Below are 15973 nucleotides of genomic sequence, written 5' to 3'. Positions count from 1 at the left end.
GGACACAGCCTTGAAAGACCGGTTTTAAACCGACTGAAACATTTGGAATCCTGGAACCAGATTGTGATATGCAAGTGTCTCAAAATATCTGAATCTGGTTCAGGCCCTGGGCAGTGGCAGGGCTATTGACACATTCATTGCGTGTGACGTTCAGTTTATTGCACTGTGAGGACACGGAATCATCACGTCATTGCGCCACTGTGGCGAGATGTTAACTACCTCGCCTGGTATGCATGAGGTCGTGGGTTCGATCCCGACCCTGACGGCTCTATATTTTTAGTTTGCATGTTCTTCCCTTGGTTTTTCCCTCCACATTTAGAGTTTTTGGCTAAAATAAATTTCCATATGATAAGCCACTTGGTTCAGCTATCACTTGTGGTCAGGTTGCTTCTGAAAAAGAGCTGTAGTTTTGTTTGTCTACATGGGTGTTGACTCATTCATTGCATGTGACTTCAGTCAGTACACTGAGAACATGGCAACACCACGTCATGTACACGCATGTCGACCGCGTTATTGCATGTAACGTCAGTGGCACAGCTTGACTTATGCACTGCAAGAGAAGCCTGGTGCCTTGTGAACTGCGCCGCTATGGCTCACTGCGGCCCAAGCAAGGCTCAGTTGTACATTGGTAGATGATAATAATGATAGCATGTGCTTCAGTTGTTGTCCAAACGCTTGCGTTTGCTCTCCGTGCCCTCTTCAACAGGTGGAAACCCAATGGCTGTCGTCAGCAAGCAAGTCAATATGGAGTTGGCAAAGATTAAGCAGAAGTGCCCCTTGTATGAAACGAACGGCCAGTCGGTAAGTGCAAATTGCATGGCACAGGCAGCATTACATGCCAATTGGGAAGGAGAAATAAGCAATGCTACATTATAGTTGCGGATTTTACTTGTCAATACGTTTCACTCAGATATAATATCTGGGTTCGTAGAGCATGCTGATATGTTTGCAAGACGTACACGCATGCTGCAGATGCTGTGAAGTGGATTGGAACAAGTACAGCAAGTAGGAGGCTTATTTGTGCAGAATTCGTGGCCTTTCGTTATATGTGTGGTTTATTTTCCACTATCCATAAATGCTCATTGAGTAATTGGTCAAACATCCCATGTTGGATCCTCCTGAAGAAGTGTATGTAAGCTCGCTCATGCTTCCTAGGGTAAACAAATGAATATACTTAATTTGAAGTAATTTTAAATCATAATTAGAATATAAGTCAGGTATGGGTGATTGTATCATTGATGGTACCAAATAGACTGATGCTGCTGGGTGATTATATTCATTGATGATGAGAGAATTGCAGATATTCCATTGAGTTTAATTGTTATGGCTTGAGTGGTTGACATAATCAATATCTGCCGGCTATCACCTGATGCCCATTTTCCAAGCTCTTGAGCAAATTAATCGATTGAGCAATGTTCTCTACAGAGCTGTGATTTTCACCCCACTATTAAAGATTTTATTTCAGAGTAGGATCTTAATTGTTTGTTTATGGAAATATATCACGGTGTACAATTTATATTCTTTGGGTCTTTCGGTAAAGTCACGTAGATAGGTTCAAAGAAAATAACAAAAAACTACGACGTTTCGATCGCAACACAAGCGGTCGTCTTCAGCTTTTATCTTGCCCTTGTAGCAGAGCCTCCATTTTCACTCGATTGGATGGATCAACGTCACAATTTATTGCAATATTTTATAAGTCGCTTGTTATGGACTATTTTCATTATTGACCGGTTTGGAATTTACGGCGTAACAAGTGACATGCCGCCTCTTTCCTGAAATGCGAAACTCGATTTTTAAAAAAATGAGGATTTGGTTTGAATTACTCAGTCGGTTAACTCACTAAATACGGATAAATAAATGCTTACCACAATCAAAACAGCATTTCATCGTTGGGCTGTGTGCGAGTTTTTCTGTAAAATTTTACCGTAATCCTGTTTTAATATTGCATTAAGCAGTGGCTTGTCCGATGGAAAATTCCACGTATGAGTAGCTCTTCCAGGCTCGGTGCCACCTACCATGCTTGCTGCATATATATTTATTTCCATATTAAATTCTTTTTCAGCAGACGCTGCCTGCCAGGATCAACATTTAGCTGGGGGGGGGTACATTTGCACACAATAATAAAAGGCATTAGACCTTCTGCCTTTATGAATGAGTTATTGTTCATTGTACTAATCGGTCGACCCGATTAGTTGTCTTGGTTGAAATAATAATTCAATTTGGCGAGAGTTGGCTTTTTCACAAAGGATGAAAACTGTTCACGGAAAATGTATGCACGTATTTTATATATATATACGGTCAGTAGGCAGATATCTTAAAAAAAAATTTTTTGCCGATGTTAAAGTGGAAAAATGTATTAAGAAAAGACTCGTGAAACTTTTTTTCACAAAAAGACTTCACAGAGGTAGTGATGCGCTTGTGATTTTTTTCCCCCCCGCTCTAAACGCTGCCAAGATTGTGCAGTGCACAGTAAAACACATTCACCGATAAGAAACTGTCGGGCGCACACTGAGGACTCCTCGTTGTGCTGCCAAATTGCGCTGCCCACGTCTTGAACTCTGTAGATAATGGTCGAGACCGCGGCAGCGGTCCCACCGTTGTATAAACGCTGCGTTTCCCTCTTTTGTACCGGCGTGACATTTGCGCAGTCGTTTCAAAACGCAGTTTAAAACGCACGGGTCTTTCTTTTTTTTCAGTGTGCATGTTTCTAAAGATGCATGTTTGTTAGCACTCACCAGTGTGTAAAGTTGTGTGACCATTTTCTGAAACGTTTTATGTTCCGGTTGAATGCTGCTTGTGTGCATAGTGGTATATCTTGCTGAAGTCTGCAGTGGTTTATTAATGCCACATTTATGTAAAGCACATTTTTTTTATAATTTAAAACAATTGTTTAAATAAAATTTTCCGGCTCGCCTGACACTACAGATGACGCGAGTAAATTTGTTCGTTCGAAATTAAAAGGCAGCCCTGCAGATTTTGACATGATTTTATGTTCATTTCACAAAAGAGGGCAACCAAGGTTCACAGTGTAACAAGAGATCGTTATTTGGAACGTTGAAAAGTTGCAACGATGTGAAAATCGGTGCAATGTCCTTGTCAAATTCTAATGCCAAACTGCAATTCACTGTCCATTTCATGATATATCCCAGATTCGGTCTTGTGTGGAGTTTGTTTGCACAGCTGCATTTTTTTAGTTTGTACTTGGAATGATAATATGGTTTTGCAAATTGCCTGTTACAACGCTTGTGATTCATGTATTTCCATTTCTGCTAAGTGTAAACAACTAATGATGACTCTGTTGCTCCACCGGGAGGAAAAAAAAGGTATTCCTCAAACACAAGTGAATTATGAAAAATAAGAAAAGGTTTTACCCTTTCTGGCAATAAAGCAGGCGTTAAGATGTTCAAACACCAAATAGAAATTCTAGATTTGAAGCTTTCGTGACTGCAAGGATTCATATTCTTAGGTTTTTTTGGTAAAGTCACGTAGGTAAAAAATTAAAATTAATAAAAAAAATCACAACGTTTCGGAGGCAACACAAGCTTCCATCTACAGGTGGAACCGTCACAGCACGATAGCTGTATCACGATAGCTGTATCACTTGATACAGCTATCGTGCTGTGACGGTTCCACCTGAAGACGGAAGCTTGTGTTGCCTCTGAAACGTCGTGATTTTTATTTTATTTTACTTTTATTAATTTTAAATTTTTACCTACGTGACTTTACCGAAAAAACCTAAGAATAAGAATACCAAATAGAAACCTGTTTTATATGTGTGTTCACCACAAGTACGGGTGGTTAATGCAGACTTGATGACTTGCAAAAAGGTTTCAATTTGGTGTTTGAACATCTTAACACCTTATTCTTGGTTCTTTCGGTGAAGTCACGTAGAAGGGAAATAACAAAATAATAACAGGTGAAGAACAGAGCTGTCGGAAAGAGGACGGCTGCTTGCGTTGTTGCCGAAACGTCGTGAGAATATTATGATGTGTTATTATTATTTTATTATTTCCCTTCTACGTGACTTTACCGAAAGAACCAAGAATATGAATCCCTGCAGTCACGAAAGCTTTAAATCGATATCTTAACACCTGTTTTATTGCCAGAAAGGCTAAAACCTTTTCTTGTTTTTCATACTTTGATACTGGCAAAAAAATATCCCATGAAGTGAATTATTTGTACTGTAATTTGTTATCCCTTCGAAAAGAAAAAAAGGGGGAATCGGTGCAATCTGTCGGTTGTCGGGAGCTCCCAGCGGAATGCGAAGAGGCTCTCTTTTGACTTTGACTTGTTCTGTTATTTCTCCTATGTTCGCCCTGCTCCGGGGATATTGAATACTTGAAGGGAGAAAGATGCACTAACGTACGTATGACATTGCGATCTCTCAACAAAACAACAAGCTCAACTGTAAAAAAACGGGTCAACGTGGTTGACATCTAAACAATATGGCTGTATGTCTACACTGTGTTGCATAATCGCGCTGTACCAAAAGATACTCCTGCTCTGAAAAAAAAAACTAATGCCACCAATCAGAATTGGTTTTGAGTCCCACGCTACGTAATAATTTCTGCATATTAATGGGTGCACCATAGCCATTACTCATGTTATAATCCATTGATTAATATGTATTATGACATAAGCATTTGATCCTGTTTGCGAGAATTAATTGTTTACGATTTATGAAGAAATAAATGCAGGCGTACGGCGGTGGTGCAGTGGTTCGCACAATGCACTATGAACCAAGTGGGCTCCATGGTACTGAGATCTTAACTACCTCGCCTGGTATACAGGATGTCGTAGGTTCGATCCCGACCCTGACGTCTGTATATTTGGAGTTTGCATGTTATCCCCATGGTTTCGTAGATTTTCCCCCGGATCCTGTGGTTTTTTTCCCTCCAAATTTGGAAACATGTGTTTTAGAGTATTTTCCTGCTATAAATTTCCACGTGACAAGCCACTGCTTTGAGCTATCATTTGTGGCAAAGTCGTTTATGAAAAAGAGCGATATAGCTCAGTGGATCCTTGCCTGGTAAAATAAAAATAATATATTATAGTATAAGTGACCAGAGTTTGATCCTGGCTACGGTCAACATCAGTGGCGAGTGATATATGAACAGGTCTTGGGCTCACCCCTTTCACCAAACCGCATTGCGCAGTATGGTGAAGTATCGTCAAAACATCACATGGCTGACACCACATGGGTAGGCCTTCATCCAGTAGTGGATGGGCAAGGGCTGTAAATTAAGAAATGCACATGATATACTCATGTTGTGTTTGGGCTAATGACAGACGATAAGAAAAAAAAACTACAGACAAAATTGCAACGTAACACATGGGTGAATCATTACATGCTTAATAACCAAATAATAACCAAACGTGGGAAAGGGGGGCAGGGGGCATGTGTAGGCATGGGGTTATGATTATGCTTCGGGGCTACTGATTGGTTGCAGCATTTTTTTTGGATCGGAGCTGCAGTGTTTTGCAATCTCATGCCGCTCACCATGTCTTTCCGCACGCAGATGTGACACGAGGTCGTATTCCAAGAGATTACTCGCTTCCCAGCGACCATGTACCTGGCCCCCCACAATGTGAATGGGCCCCAGGGTTTGTGATCGACTTAAAAAAAAATCAGTTGGAACTGAGAAAATCTGTCGCTGAGCCTCCATAAATTAGCTGTTTAAGACTTATTTAAAGGTCTTCAAAAGACATTGACAAATCCCAGCAAACTACAGTAGACTCTCGATTATCCGTGCTAATGATGGGCAGGATGGCCGTGGATAATTAAAAATTGCGGATAATCAATAATATCCATTTTCTGAAAATCTCTATGCCAAAAACCACGAATATACAATCGCCCGATCGATGAGCATGCTCAGTGATAACACTTTCCTGCTCCCGCGCAGAAGACTGCCTGCTAAGTGGATGGCAGAGCCACGCCTATCAACATTAATCGGACTCCACTCACTATTCAAAAGATGCAACTACTGTGCTGTAGAGGCGATCACGTGAATTTTGGATTAACCGGAGCACATATTTGTTCGGTTTAAGCACGTGACTTGTAAGAAACATTTAAAAGAATAACAATGTAGAACTATTTTTAGATGATTAATTTGGGCTTAAGGGAAAATCCATGAGTTATTAATTTATGTCAAAAGGTACGCAGTAAATTCGCAAATCGGATAAACTGCGTGGAGAACCGATAGTCTACTGCATATTGATAACCATGTATCTAAATGCTTTGATAAACTATCACAATTTTAAAAGTCCATAATATTTAGCTGCGATAAATTTATTCATATGCGATAAAAATTGCTATTGAGGAAATGTCAGGAGTCGCATTAACAGGAGTCCGCATATATGGACACAAACAGAGTGGAAGGAATATGTTGGCATAGCAATTGGAGAGCATGGATGAGCAGGCCACAACCATCCTCTAGGGAGGCTCTCTTAGAGTTTCCTCTAGTGGAGGCCCTTCTGCCAGCAGTGGCACAAACAAATTTGCCCAAAACGGATTTGCGACGTTTGTGAATATCTTGCTGGTATGACAGGTTTCAGTTTTGTTGCCAGAAAAAAGGGGACTGGCAAAGGAGGGCTAATGATGTAGATGTTCACCCCGAGCCCTCGTTACTTTGATAGTGCATTGTCTTTGAGCTGTGCGCCTTTTGGCGCCCTCTAGTCGAGCACCAATTGGGTCGAGGCTCAAAAGAAAGCCGTCCCTTGGTGCGGACCAATCAATTTCAAGGACAATGCATATATTATCATAGTATGTTTTTTGTTTGCATTTTGACTGCAAGTATTGTGGTTAATGCAGACATGAATCCTTGTAAAAAGGTTTCGGTTGCCAGAAAAAAGGGGAAAAACCCTATTATGGCATGGCAGTTCTTTCAGCGATAGTGCAACTGGTCAATGAAAGGGGGAGCATCCTCTTGACTTACGATCTCGTGGTACCTGCACAGGAAAACATTCCCAATGATGATGTCTGAGCCAGGCACGTCCCTTACTAATGCATATGCTATCGCGCTTGTGCTTTATAGCTCTCCAATGTGTTTTTGGTTTGTCCAACGTTTTTCTCCGTGTGCTGCGAGCTTCTTCGGAAGTGGGTTCCGGATGAAGCTCCCAGCACATGAAACAAATTGTTGGACATCGTGCTGAATAACATTAGGCACAAGCCGAAAACCCATCGAAGGGCGATATGCAACCGTTCTAGGCTGTGAGGCTGTGTTCAATCTTTAACCTGCATGGCTCCAACAACTTCTCTTTGCGTTCTGCTATCATATGGGACGTACGTGCCACACGTGCCATCCTTTCACAAGATGCAAATGCTTTGATATTTAACCAACTGATTTTTCCCATTGCACATTCTTATCCATAATATTTGGACTCATGGTTGATTTGCCTTGTTGAGATTTTAATTTGTGTACATTTGATTTAAAGTAAATTGTGAATTATTGCATTAGTTTTGAAGGTATTGTGGAAATGTTAAGCAGCTGTTAAGAAGTAAATGGTTTGATCTGTTCCCGAGATATTTTGCACACACCTCATGTGAACTTTAATCATCGAGTTAAGCTTGTGAAGTGGTTATTTTTGTGTACTTCCAATAACATAGAAATTCAGCTGCACCATTTAGTCTTGAACTTTGGAATGCATTTGCCTTAAACTTTTAACAACTTCGTTTTGCAGTAGATTTAACTCGCCGGCACAGTTAATTATGGCGGGATTTTTCTTTTACAAGAATGGTAATTTGTTTTGTTTAGATTCCACCTGATCCCCTGTAAAATCTTATGGTCAATATGCAAAAAAAATCCATAAAATAAGCATTTTTGGCATAACTTACTTTTCTGAAAGTATACGCATAACTTTTGGCATCTTGATGTGCACGCAAAAGAGGCATTTATTTCAAGCAAACGTGGCAAGTATATTTCACACATTATTGAAAGTACTGTTTATTCCTACAATCCCAGTTGGCCTTTTGCAGGTTGCTCGTTTTACGACCGGAGCGTGCGTGTGAAATTTTGGACGGGGGGGTTTAAACTGTGGTTAGATTTACCCACGTGCATTTAAATTTCAATCCGAATCATGCACGCTTTCCACAATACCTCACTCTGACTTTTTACTCGCTTCGAACCTTCCACCATCATTTTTGTTGTTGTTGATGTGCCCATTTCAGGCTCCCTGTTCTTCTTCCCCCATTCGTCATCGCCGTGCGCTGTTCTTGCCTCGAATTGCTTTGTAAAGAGATGATGCTCGCAGGCTGCCCTGTGTCCACTAAACTGTCATCTCATTGCCACATTCGGGGGTGCATTAACAGGAGGGCACTGTCCTTCAGCTAAAGGAAATTATTTTCATTTCTTAAAGCGTAACCAGCCATGCAACCGGATAGACGTTAATTTGGATATAATGAGTCCCAATTGGTAAATGTGTATTATTAGGCTGTGGTTTGGAAGGATACAGCAACATACAGCAACACACATTGACTGCTGTAGATGAGTTAAATATCTTGCTGTGACACATCGCAAAAAAAAAAACTTAAATGAGTTGCACCCTCTCGTTCCCTGTTAATCGAACCCTCGGTAATGACGGTCACTGTAGCGCTGAAGTTTTCCCGCAAAATTTGAACTCGCCACACCACCGTTAATTTTGACAAAAAGCCAAAAGGGCGAGATTCCCCGCACGGCGGTGGTGCTCCGGCGAAGGAGCCACCGCTACATTATCCGTCGTTTAACGACGCGTGCTACCCGCCGCGTGGTCGCAGTGAGAAAATGACCCCCCCCACCGTTATCCCAAGCAGGTGCCTAAGGAGAAGGACGAGATGGTGGAGCGGGAGTTCAACCGCCTGCTCGAGGCGACATCCTACCTGAGCCACCACCTCGACTTCAACTTCCTCAACGGAAAGCCCGTCTCCCTCGGCCAGGCCCTGGAGCTCGTGATACAGTGAGTGCGGCTGGACCTTGCGATTCAGAGGGCGCGGCCGGGACGCTTTGGTTCATGCTGCCGGCGATGGCGGCTGTTGAAACTGTGCCATAGGTTTCTTTAAATCCCTGCGCTTCTGTCCACCCGAGCGGTCAGAATGGCTACGCCGCAGTCGGTCAACTTGCAGGGGCGTGTGCAGTGAGATGAATTGTGGGTATTCCCCAAAGCTTTCGAGAAGTCTGGCCAGTGTGGAAGAGCAGGCCAAACACCCGCCGGAGGGATTCTCTTGTAGAAACGTGTGTACAGGAAAACCTTGGATTGCGAGCATAATTCGTTCCGGAAACTTGCTTGTAATCCAAAGCACTCGTATATCAGTTATGATCACGTGACGCTCGGCAGACAAAGCGTACACGTACTACTCGTATTGCAAGACCTCGCTCGTTTATCAAATTAATATTTATTTAAAAAAATTGCTCGTCTTGCAAAACACTCGCAGACCAAGTTACTCGCAATCCAAGGTTTTACTGTATGTTGAACTTCTTTCGCACCGTACGTAGCCAACCGCGCTAATCAGAGGTGCGAGGGAGGCCAACACACTCTTGGAACTTTCTTTAGTGGAGACCCTTCCGGCAGCGGTGGCATGAGCAGGCAATTTCAGTGCTGGCACCGTCGTTTTCCCATAATGCATTTAAACATTGCATTATTGCTAAACAATTCTGCAAGCTGCCTACGTGCAGTTGTTATCGCCTCCACCATCTGTGCGCCTTCTCTTGGGTAGTTTTTGACTAATTGGTCTATCGGTTGTGTGTTCCGAGGGGTGCGTCGAGTCTCATGTCGTTGCGTCCTGCGTGCGCCTCTTTGCACGCAGGCTACAAGAGAAGCACGTGAAGGACGAGCAGATTGAGCACTGGAAGAAGATCGTCAAGAGCCAAGAGGAGCTCAAGGACTTCCTGAACAAGGTACGAGTTGCAACTCTGCGAAATTGTCATTGCAGCACACACTGTTATAAATGTTGTTGGCCAAATTTTATGAAAATAAACAGAATATGTATATCCTTTTATAGTACTTCTGCACTGTTGCACTGTGCCTTGACACACGGGTAAGAAGCCTACGAGCCTTGCAGACCTGGTGAACGATATTGGATAGGGACGGTGAGAGTGAGACAACGTGGTCCCTTCACCAAACAATCCCCGCCCTCTCCACCAATGACTGACGTACCTAAACCATGGCCTGCAGTTCCCCAGTAACTGGTTCCACCAGCGACGGTGTCGGCTGGGTAGGTGCAGAAGCAGGGGGTGCTAAGAATCATTGGGTATTAACAGGGCAGCTCTCTTTTTATTACACGCTTTTTATTAACTCACTCTATCTGTTGTTGTATCCTCAAATCTTGTAACTCAATTTTTACACACTTTCCAATGTGGTATCGACTGAAAACTTGGTATACTTATGTCATACTGATGATAATACTATATTCTATCATTAAAAAATATATATATAAAAAAAAATGTGTGTTATGTTTCGGCTTGGGTCTAATTGTCCACGCTCAACTGACGTTGGCTGTAAATCACCACAGTCTCTTACGTTATGGCAAGTTTCGGGGCCACTTCCTGGAGTCGTGGAGTTCTTCCATTACTAGTAGTGTACATTTCATTAAAGCGTGTTTAAAAAAGAAAGTTTTTTTTAAAATATTACTTATTTTGTATCTGTTATTTCAGATGAAATGCGATGGCCAATTAACATTCTGCTGTTGTGTTGCATTCGTGAATCGCACGTCCTGTTGCATTGTGCTAAAGTGGATACCTTTTAATTAGCTGGGAGCACCCATCAGATAATTAGTTTCGTACAAAATGTACTTTAACGTGGCTCATCAGCACCTCGGTAAAGTGAATGTTGCCCACTAATGTTTGAGAGTGTTCGGGGCAGTGACTTGATATGGGAACTAATTAATTCCACATTTAAATGCTTGAAATGTGAGACGTGCCTTAAAAACTCCCATGGCATGTTGTAAGAGGAAATTCTCGGTTCGGAAGTGGTTCTTTCTGCCCAGAACACGTCGGGAACACAGAAGAATGTTACATTTCTCTTAAGAACATTCCCTTTCCCAGTTGGCTCTGAAGGGAAAACTAGACTCTGTGCTTGCGCAATAATAATGTGCTTTTGTACCAAATTGTAAGTTCTATTTTAATACTTCATACTGGATTTGACGTGACACATAATTGAAGTAGAATCATCCTTGACCAATGTTGCCCGGCTCTTAACATGCGTACACATATAGACGCTGCGCATAAAGCATTGCGTGTCAACCGCTGCTTGTGTTCAGATGTGCTCGCTCACAGCACTTTCCGCAACGATGTGTTAAGGCTATACCGTGGGGGGGGTCTTTGTCTTTGTGTTCAGATGGTGACTTTGAAGGAGCGCATTAAGGAGCTGCACCAGCAGCAGAAGGAGGCCTCTGAGGTGAAGCCTCCGAGAGACGTCACCGCCGAGTTCCTCGTCAAGAGCAAGCTACGCGACCTCAACGCCGCCTGCAGGGTATGTCCGTACGCCAAGGCGGTGGTCGCCGCATCTCCCCCTACCGACCCCACCCCGCCCCCGCTCGGTCGCCACATCGCGCGCTTTCGGATGCGCTTCTCTGCGGGCTGTCTGGAACGCTCTTCCTTTCGATATTAGGAAGCCGTTGGGAGCTATGCACTTTTAAATCATCTAGATTGAAAACACATTGCTTGAAAGCTGCTTTTTGTGTTTAGTTTGGTTGTTCCTCACCTCCGATTAGCACGGTTGGCTACGTACTGTGCGAAAGAAGTTCAACCTGCATATGTACACTCCTCAAAGGAAGATGTAACCCAAAAATAGATGTCTCACGTGTGTTAGAAAACGTGCCTGCTCAAATGAATATTTGTTATCCGTACGATACGTGCCTCTGTACAAATCGAGCTAAGTGGTGTTGAGCTTGGATAGTGCTTGAGCCGGTGCTGTTGGCTGCGGTGCTACCTGGTAGGCAGCAGAGGGCAGTGCAGCAAATTCTGTTTGTACACTACTTCTTCGCTCCCGCATTGATGCTATCCCCTGCCATAGCCAACCCACACTGACCAGTGTGGTGAAGTCTGGTCAAAATAACTCCCGTGACCTGCACAGCGTGGCCCTTATCTGCCACAGTTGATTGACAAGGACTCTACGGGTATATAATACCATCTGTTATTGGGCTGTGTATTCCATGTAACAACCATCTGTGCTCTTCCGTTGTATAGATGTTGCGTGACTTGGCATTAGGCGCTCGCGTACGTGGAATGATGCTAACATTGCAGGTTGTCTTCGCTCGTTTCTCTGCAGGAATATGACGAGTTGGCCGAGTCGCAAATCAAGTTGGAAGAGAAGCTGCAGGAGTTGGAAGCAAACCCACCAAGGTAGTGTAATTTCAGGGCCCAAGGTCAACATTTACCAAAAGCGGAACTCTCTTCTGTCTCTACACATAAATAAAATGTCCATCAGTCTTGTGTCTTTTCAAACCAATATTAATAAGCAGCATTTGACCGGTCCGGAGTTTTGCATGCGTTTTGCGTGCTTGTTTGTACAAACGCTGTTTTATAACATTGGTATGGAAAGCGAACAGGCTGATGGACTAGAACATTATTGTATATGTGCAGCGACAGAGCAGAATTTTGCTCACATGCGCTATTACCCATATTTCTTCACAACACACGATAATGAGTTTTGTGTACAGTATTAACAAAAAGGGCCTGCTTGCTAAACGAGCTCCGAGCGATGCTTTTTGTGGCCATTGCGTAATAGTTCCAGCTAGTTGTAATCAGTATGCGTATGATGGGTCTAAGTTTGTGTCTCCGCAGCGACGTGTACTTGTCTTCACGGGACCGTCAGATTCTGGACTGGCACTTCGCTAACTTGGAATTTGCGAATGCGACCCCACTGTCTACGCTGTCTCTGAAGCACTGGGACCAGGTAAGTGACATCATCGTCCTCATCATCATCGTCATCATCATCACCGTCATCATCATCACCGATGCCCCGGCTGTCAACCCTGTCCATCTTTGTCCTTTGCAGTCTTTGTCAGGTTCTGTGTGCCCATTTATTAGTCCAAGCTATCAAATTTGCCATCCAATTGATCTTGGGTTATCCCCTTATTGCTTTGTTATTTCTATCATGTTCTGTAAGGTACTATTGGATAAGTCCCCATTTTCTTGTCAATTGTCCAAACATTTGCAATTTATACGTCGACAATAATTCATTGATTCAAATCGAACTTAGCTTCACAGTGCATGAATACATGTATGCATGTAAACATAATTAATATATGTTCTATCAATCTTGATTTGAAGCTTTCGTGACTGCAGGAATCCATACTCTTTGGTTCTTTCGGTAAAGTCACGTGGGTATAAAAGTAATAGATCGCGACGTTTCGATCGCAATTGTCATCAGGCGATTGCTTGCGTTGCGATCGAAACGTCGTGGTCTATTATTATTACAACCAAAGCTATTCTCTATCTTTTCCCCTATTGTGCCCTGACGTGTAAATGCACTTTCGGTGCGTTTGTACGGCGCGTTGAGATGCCGTGGCATTTTAAGCGGCAAACAAATACAAATCCTTGTGCTTTAATTGTTAAAGGAAGATCCGCGTCTATAATTTCAGGACGATGATTTTGAGTTCTCTGGGAGCCACCTGACGGTGCGGAATGGCTACTCGTGCGTGCCGGTGGCTCTGGCCGAGGGACTTGACATCAAACTGAACACCGCCGTGCGCCAAGTCAAGTACACCCCGGCCGGTGAGAGATCGCTCGCTCGCTCACGTGGTGGCTAGGAGATGTTGACTCCCGCGCCCGGTATGCAAGGAGGTCGTGGGTTCGATCCCGACCCTTGACGCCTGCTGTATATTTGGATTTTGCGTGTTCCTCCCTGTGGCTGCTTGGATTTTTTTCCGGGTCCTCTGGTTTTCCCTCCACATTTAGAATCGACGGACGGTGAGAGTACTTGGCTGCCATAAATTTGCACGTGATAAACCACTTCTTTGAGCTATCATTTGTGGCCAGGTGGCTTCTGTAAAAGCTATATAGCTCAGTGGGCCTTACCTAATAAAATAAAAAGTTTAGTTAAAAATAGTTTAGTTTCACGCACTCGCTCGCTCCCACTCGATCTCACTCATCTACAAGCGCACTCGAGCCAAGCAGACTTATGCCGCAACACATTATTAAGCGACTTTTCCAATATTGTGCATCGGCGCCACATTACAGAGGCGGGACTGACAGAGCTAACGCGTTCACGCTTTCAGCCCAAGTTTCAAAGGGTTAAGAAAAAAATGGAGGCACTGTCTTTCTGTCTGCAACGGGCGCAATGAGGTCCACTGTCATTGCCATCTCTCTCGCGGTCCTGTGATGGAACAATCAACCGGGCCACCTGAAAATGAGCCGACTTCATCGGAGGGAGGTCCCTCCTTCGGCCACCACTCCGTTGTTATTCTCGCCCATCGTTACTCCGAGCGACATGTCCTGCCTCAAGTAAATTGTGTACAGGCACAAATAATAATAACACAGCCTTTTAATAACATCAGGCTGACGTTTTGGGCATCAGCTCTTGTTTGGGGCAACATGGCCAGCAGAGAGATTGACTGCCTTTATAGTCGGAGATTGTACTTTGGGGCCCTGAGAAAACTGGCTAAACTTTAAATAAGGTTAACATTTTGACAGTTTTGAATTTACATATGAGCAGTTTTATTTCAGTAGACCTCAAGTATCGAACGGACCGTGAGAAGGTAAAAAATATATGCATTCATTCAATTAAAAAGTTAAATGATTGTATTGTAACGTAGAACCGCATCTTGATAAAAACAAAAAACAGTTACTGCCACTGGACCTCATTGTTATTTACAATTAGTTTATACCTATGAATCGGTATTGTTGAAACAAGCCTCCGTTATTTCAGCCTTGACTTGATGAACGTCCTTTGTTGCTTAACCTCTTGTTCAAAAGCAAAGTGTGTATGCTTGTCATCTTTTCCGAGACCCCGACACGAGCAATGAACCCTTTTGAGTTTAATTTCAGCAGCCGGTCAGGGCAACCCACATTGTCAGCGCACTTGTTTCGTGCTCATTCTTCATCTGATATTCCCTTTGACGCAGCATGGACCCCCCCCCCCCACCACTCGCCCCCCCCCCCCACCACCTGCCCCCTAACGGCGTGTTGCATTTGCAACGATCTGAAAATATTAATTTAAAGTGCGGTCGTTCTTGCTGTGAGCTAATATGCTGATCTCATCGTTAAAGCAAAATGAGTAATTAAGCTAGCCGAGTGCGGGTGTCTGCTGACCCCTATTGTAATGCTAAGCAAATGCAGTGATGGCATTTTCATTGCTAACGCGGTAAAATTTACATTAAGTGCAGAAAAGGCTGTGAGTGGCCTCTGTGCTAATTAGCTTAGCCCCCCCCCCCATCATTATGCTGTTCAGTATTTTTATTTTATATTCCATTGGATTAATCTTGTGAAACTTTCACTGTGACAATAGCTTGCCACTATAGCTTGCAGGTCACCTCTACCGTCATCCCACTGCAATGCAAACTCCTGGTGGTTGATGCATGGGTCGAATTTGGTAGCAAAGTGGTCATTAAGCTTACTGCTAAGCTTAAGTCTACACCAAGGTGATGGTCATATTCCTGCTGCTGCTGCTGCTGCTGCTGCTCAGATACCAGGTGTTATCATGGGCAAAACATTCTCCAAATATAAAATAATCCATAACTAAGTTGGTGATGACATGGGGGGGGAGGCCTTCATCCAGCAGCTTATGATGATGATGATGAAGTTGTGGAACATGTTTCAACAATATTGAGATAACACAGCTTTGCATTTGTAGACCTTTCCCTCTTTAAATACCTTTATGGGTAATGTATAAGCAGTGCTTATATTGTGAGATTGGGCCCCTAGGTCGACTCAGCCTCAAATGACTACCTGGTGCGGTGTTTAAAAACATCGCCACCACGGAGACAAAAGCGGTCGGGCGTGGTGTTGGCCACCTACCCCGTGTGCCGTGCCGGCCTTCATCGGTGCCCACTAACAGCACT

General features: G+C 43.4%; 1 protein-coding gene across 5 annotated transcripts in view; it reads left to right on the top strand.

Annotated features, from left to right (window-relative positions):
• Positions 1–15973, top strand: part of KDM1A (lysine demethylase 1A) — a 31745-nt gene that overhangs the window by 9846 nt on the left and 5926 nt on the right. For 3 of the 5 annotated variants that reach the window (XM_078616220.1, XM_078616222.1, XM_078616224.1), the window contains 8 exons: positions 707–801; positions 4345–4362; positions 8789–8931; positions 9779–9869; positions 11308–11442; positions 12241–12314; positions 12741–12867; positions 13556–13688. In XM_078616220.1, coding sequence (XP_078472346.1) covers positions 707–801; positions 4345–4362; positions 8789–8931; positions 9779–9869; positions 11308–11442; positions 12241–12314; positions 12741–12867; positions 13556–13688 — 816 coding nt within the window. The remainder of the gene's footprint in view (positions 1–706; positions 802–4344; positions 4363–8788; positions 8932–9778; positions 9870–11307; positions 11443–12240; positions 12315–12740; positions 12868–13555; positions 13689–15973) is intronic. The other 2 variants (XM_078616221.1, XM_078616223.1) reach the window with 1 other exon arrangement.

This window comes from Lampetra planeri, chromosome 50 (genome assembly GCF_965212315.1).
Source record: "Lampetra planeri chromosome 50, kcLamPlan1.2.h2, whole genome shotgun sequence".
Lineage (NCBI taxonomy): Eukaryota > Metazoa > Chordata > Hyperoartia > Petromyzontiformes > Petromyzontidae > Lampetra > Lampetra planeri.
The sequence above is the reverse complement of the archived record's forward strand: the minus strand, read 5'-3'. Positions and strand labels throughout refer to the sequence as shown.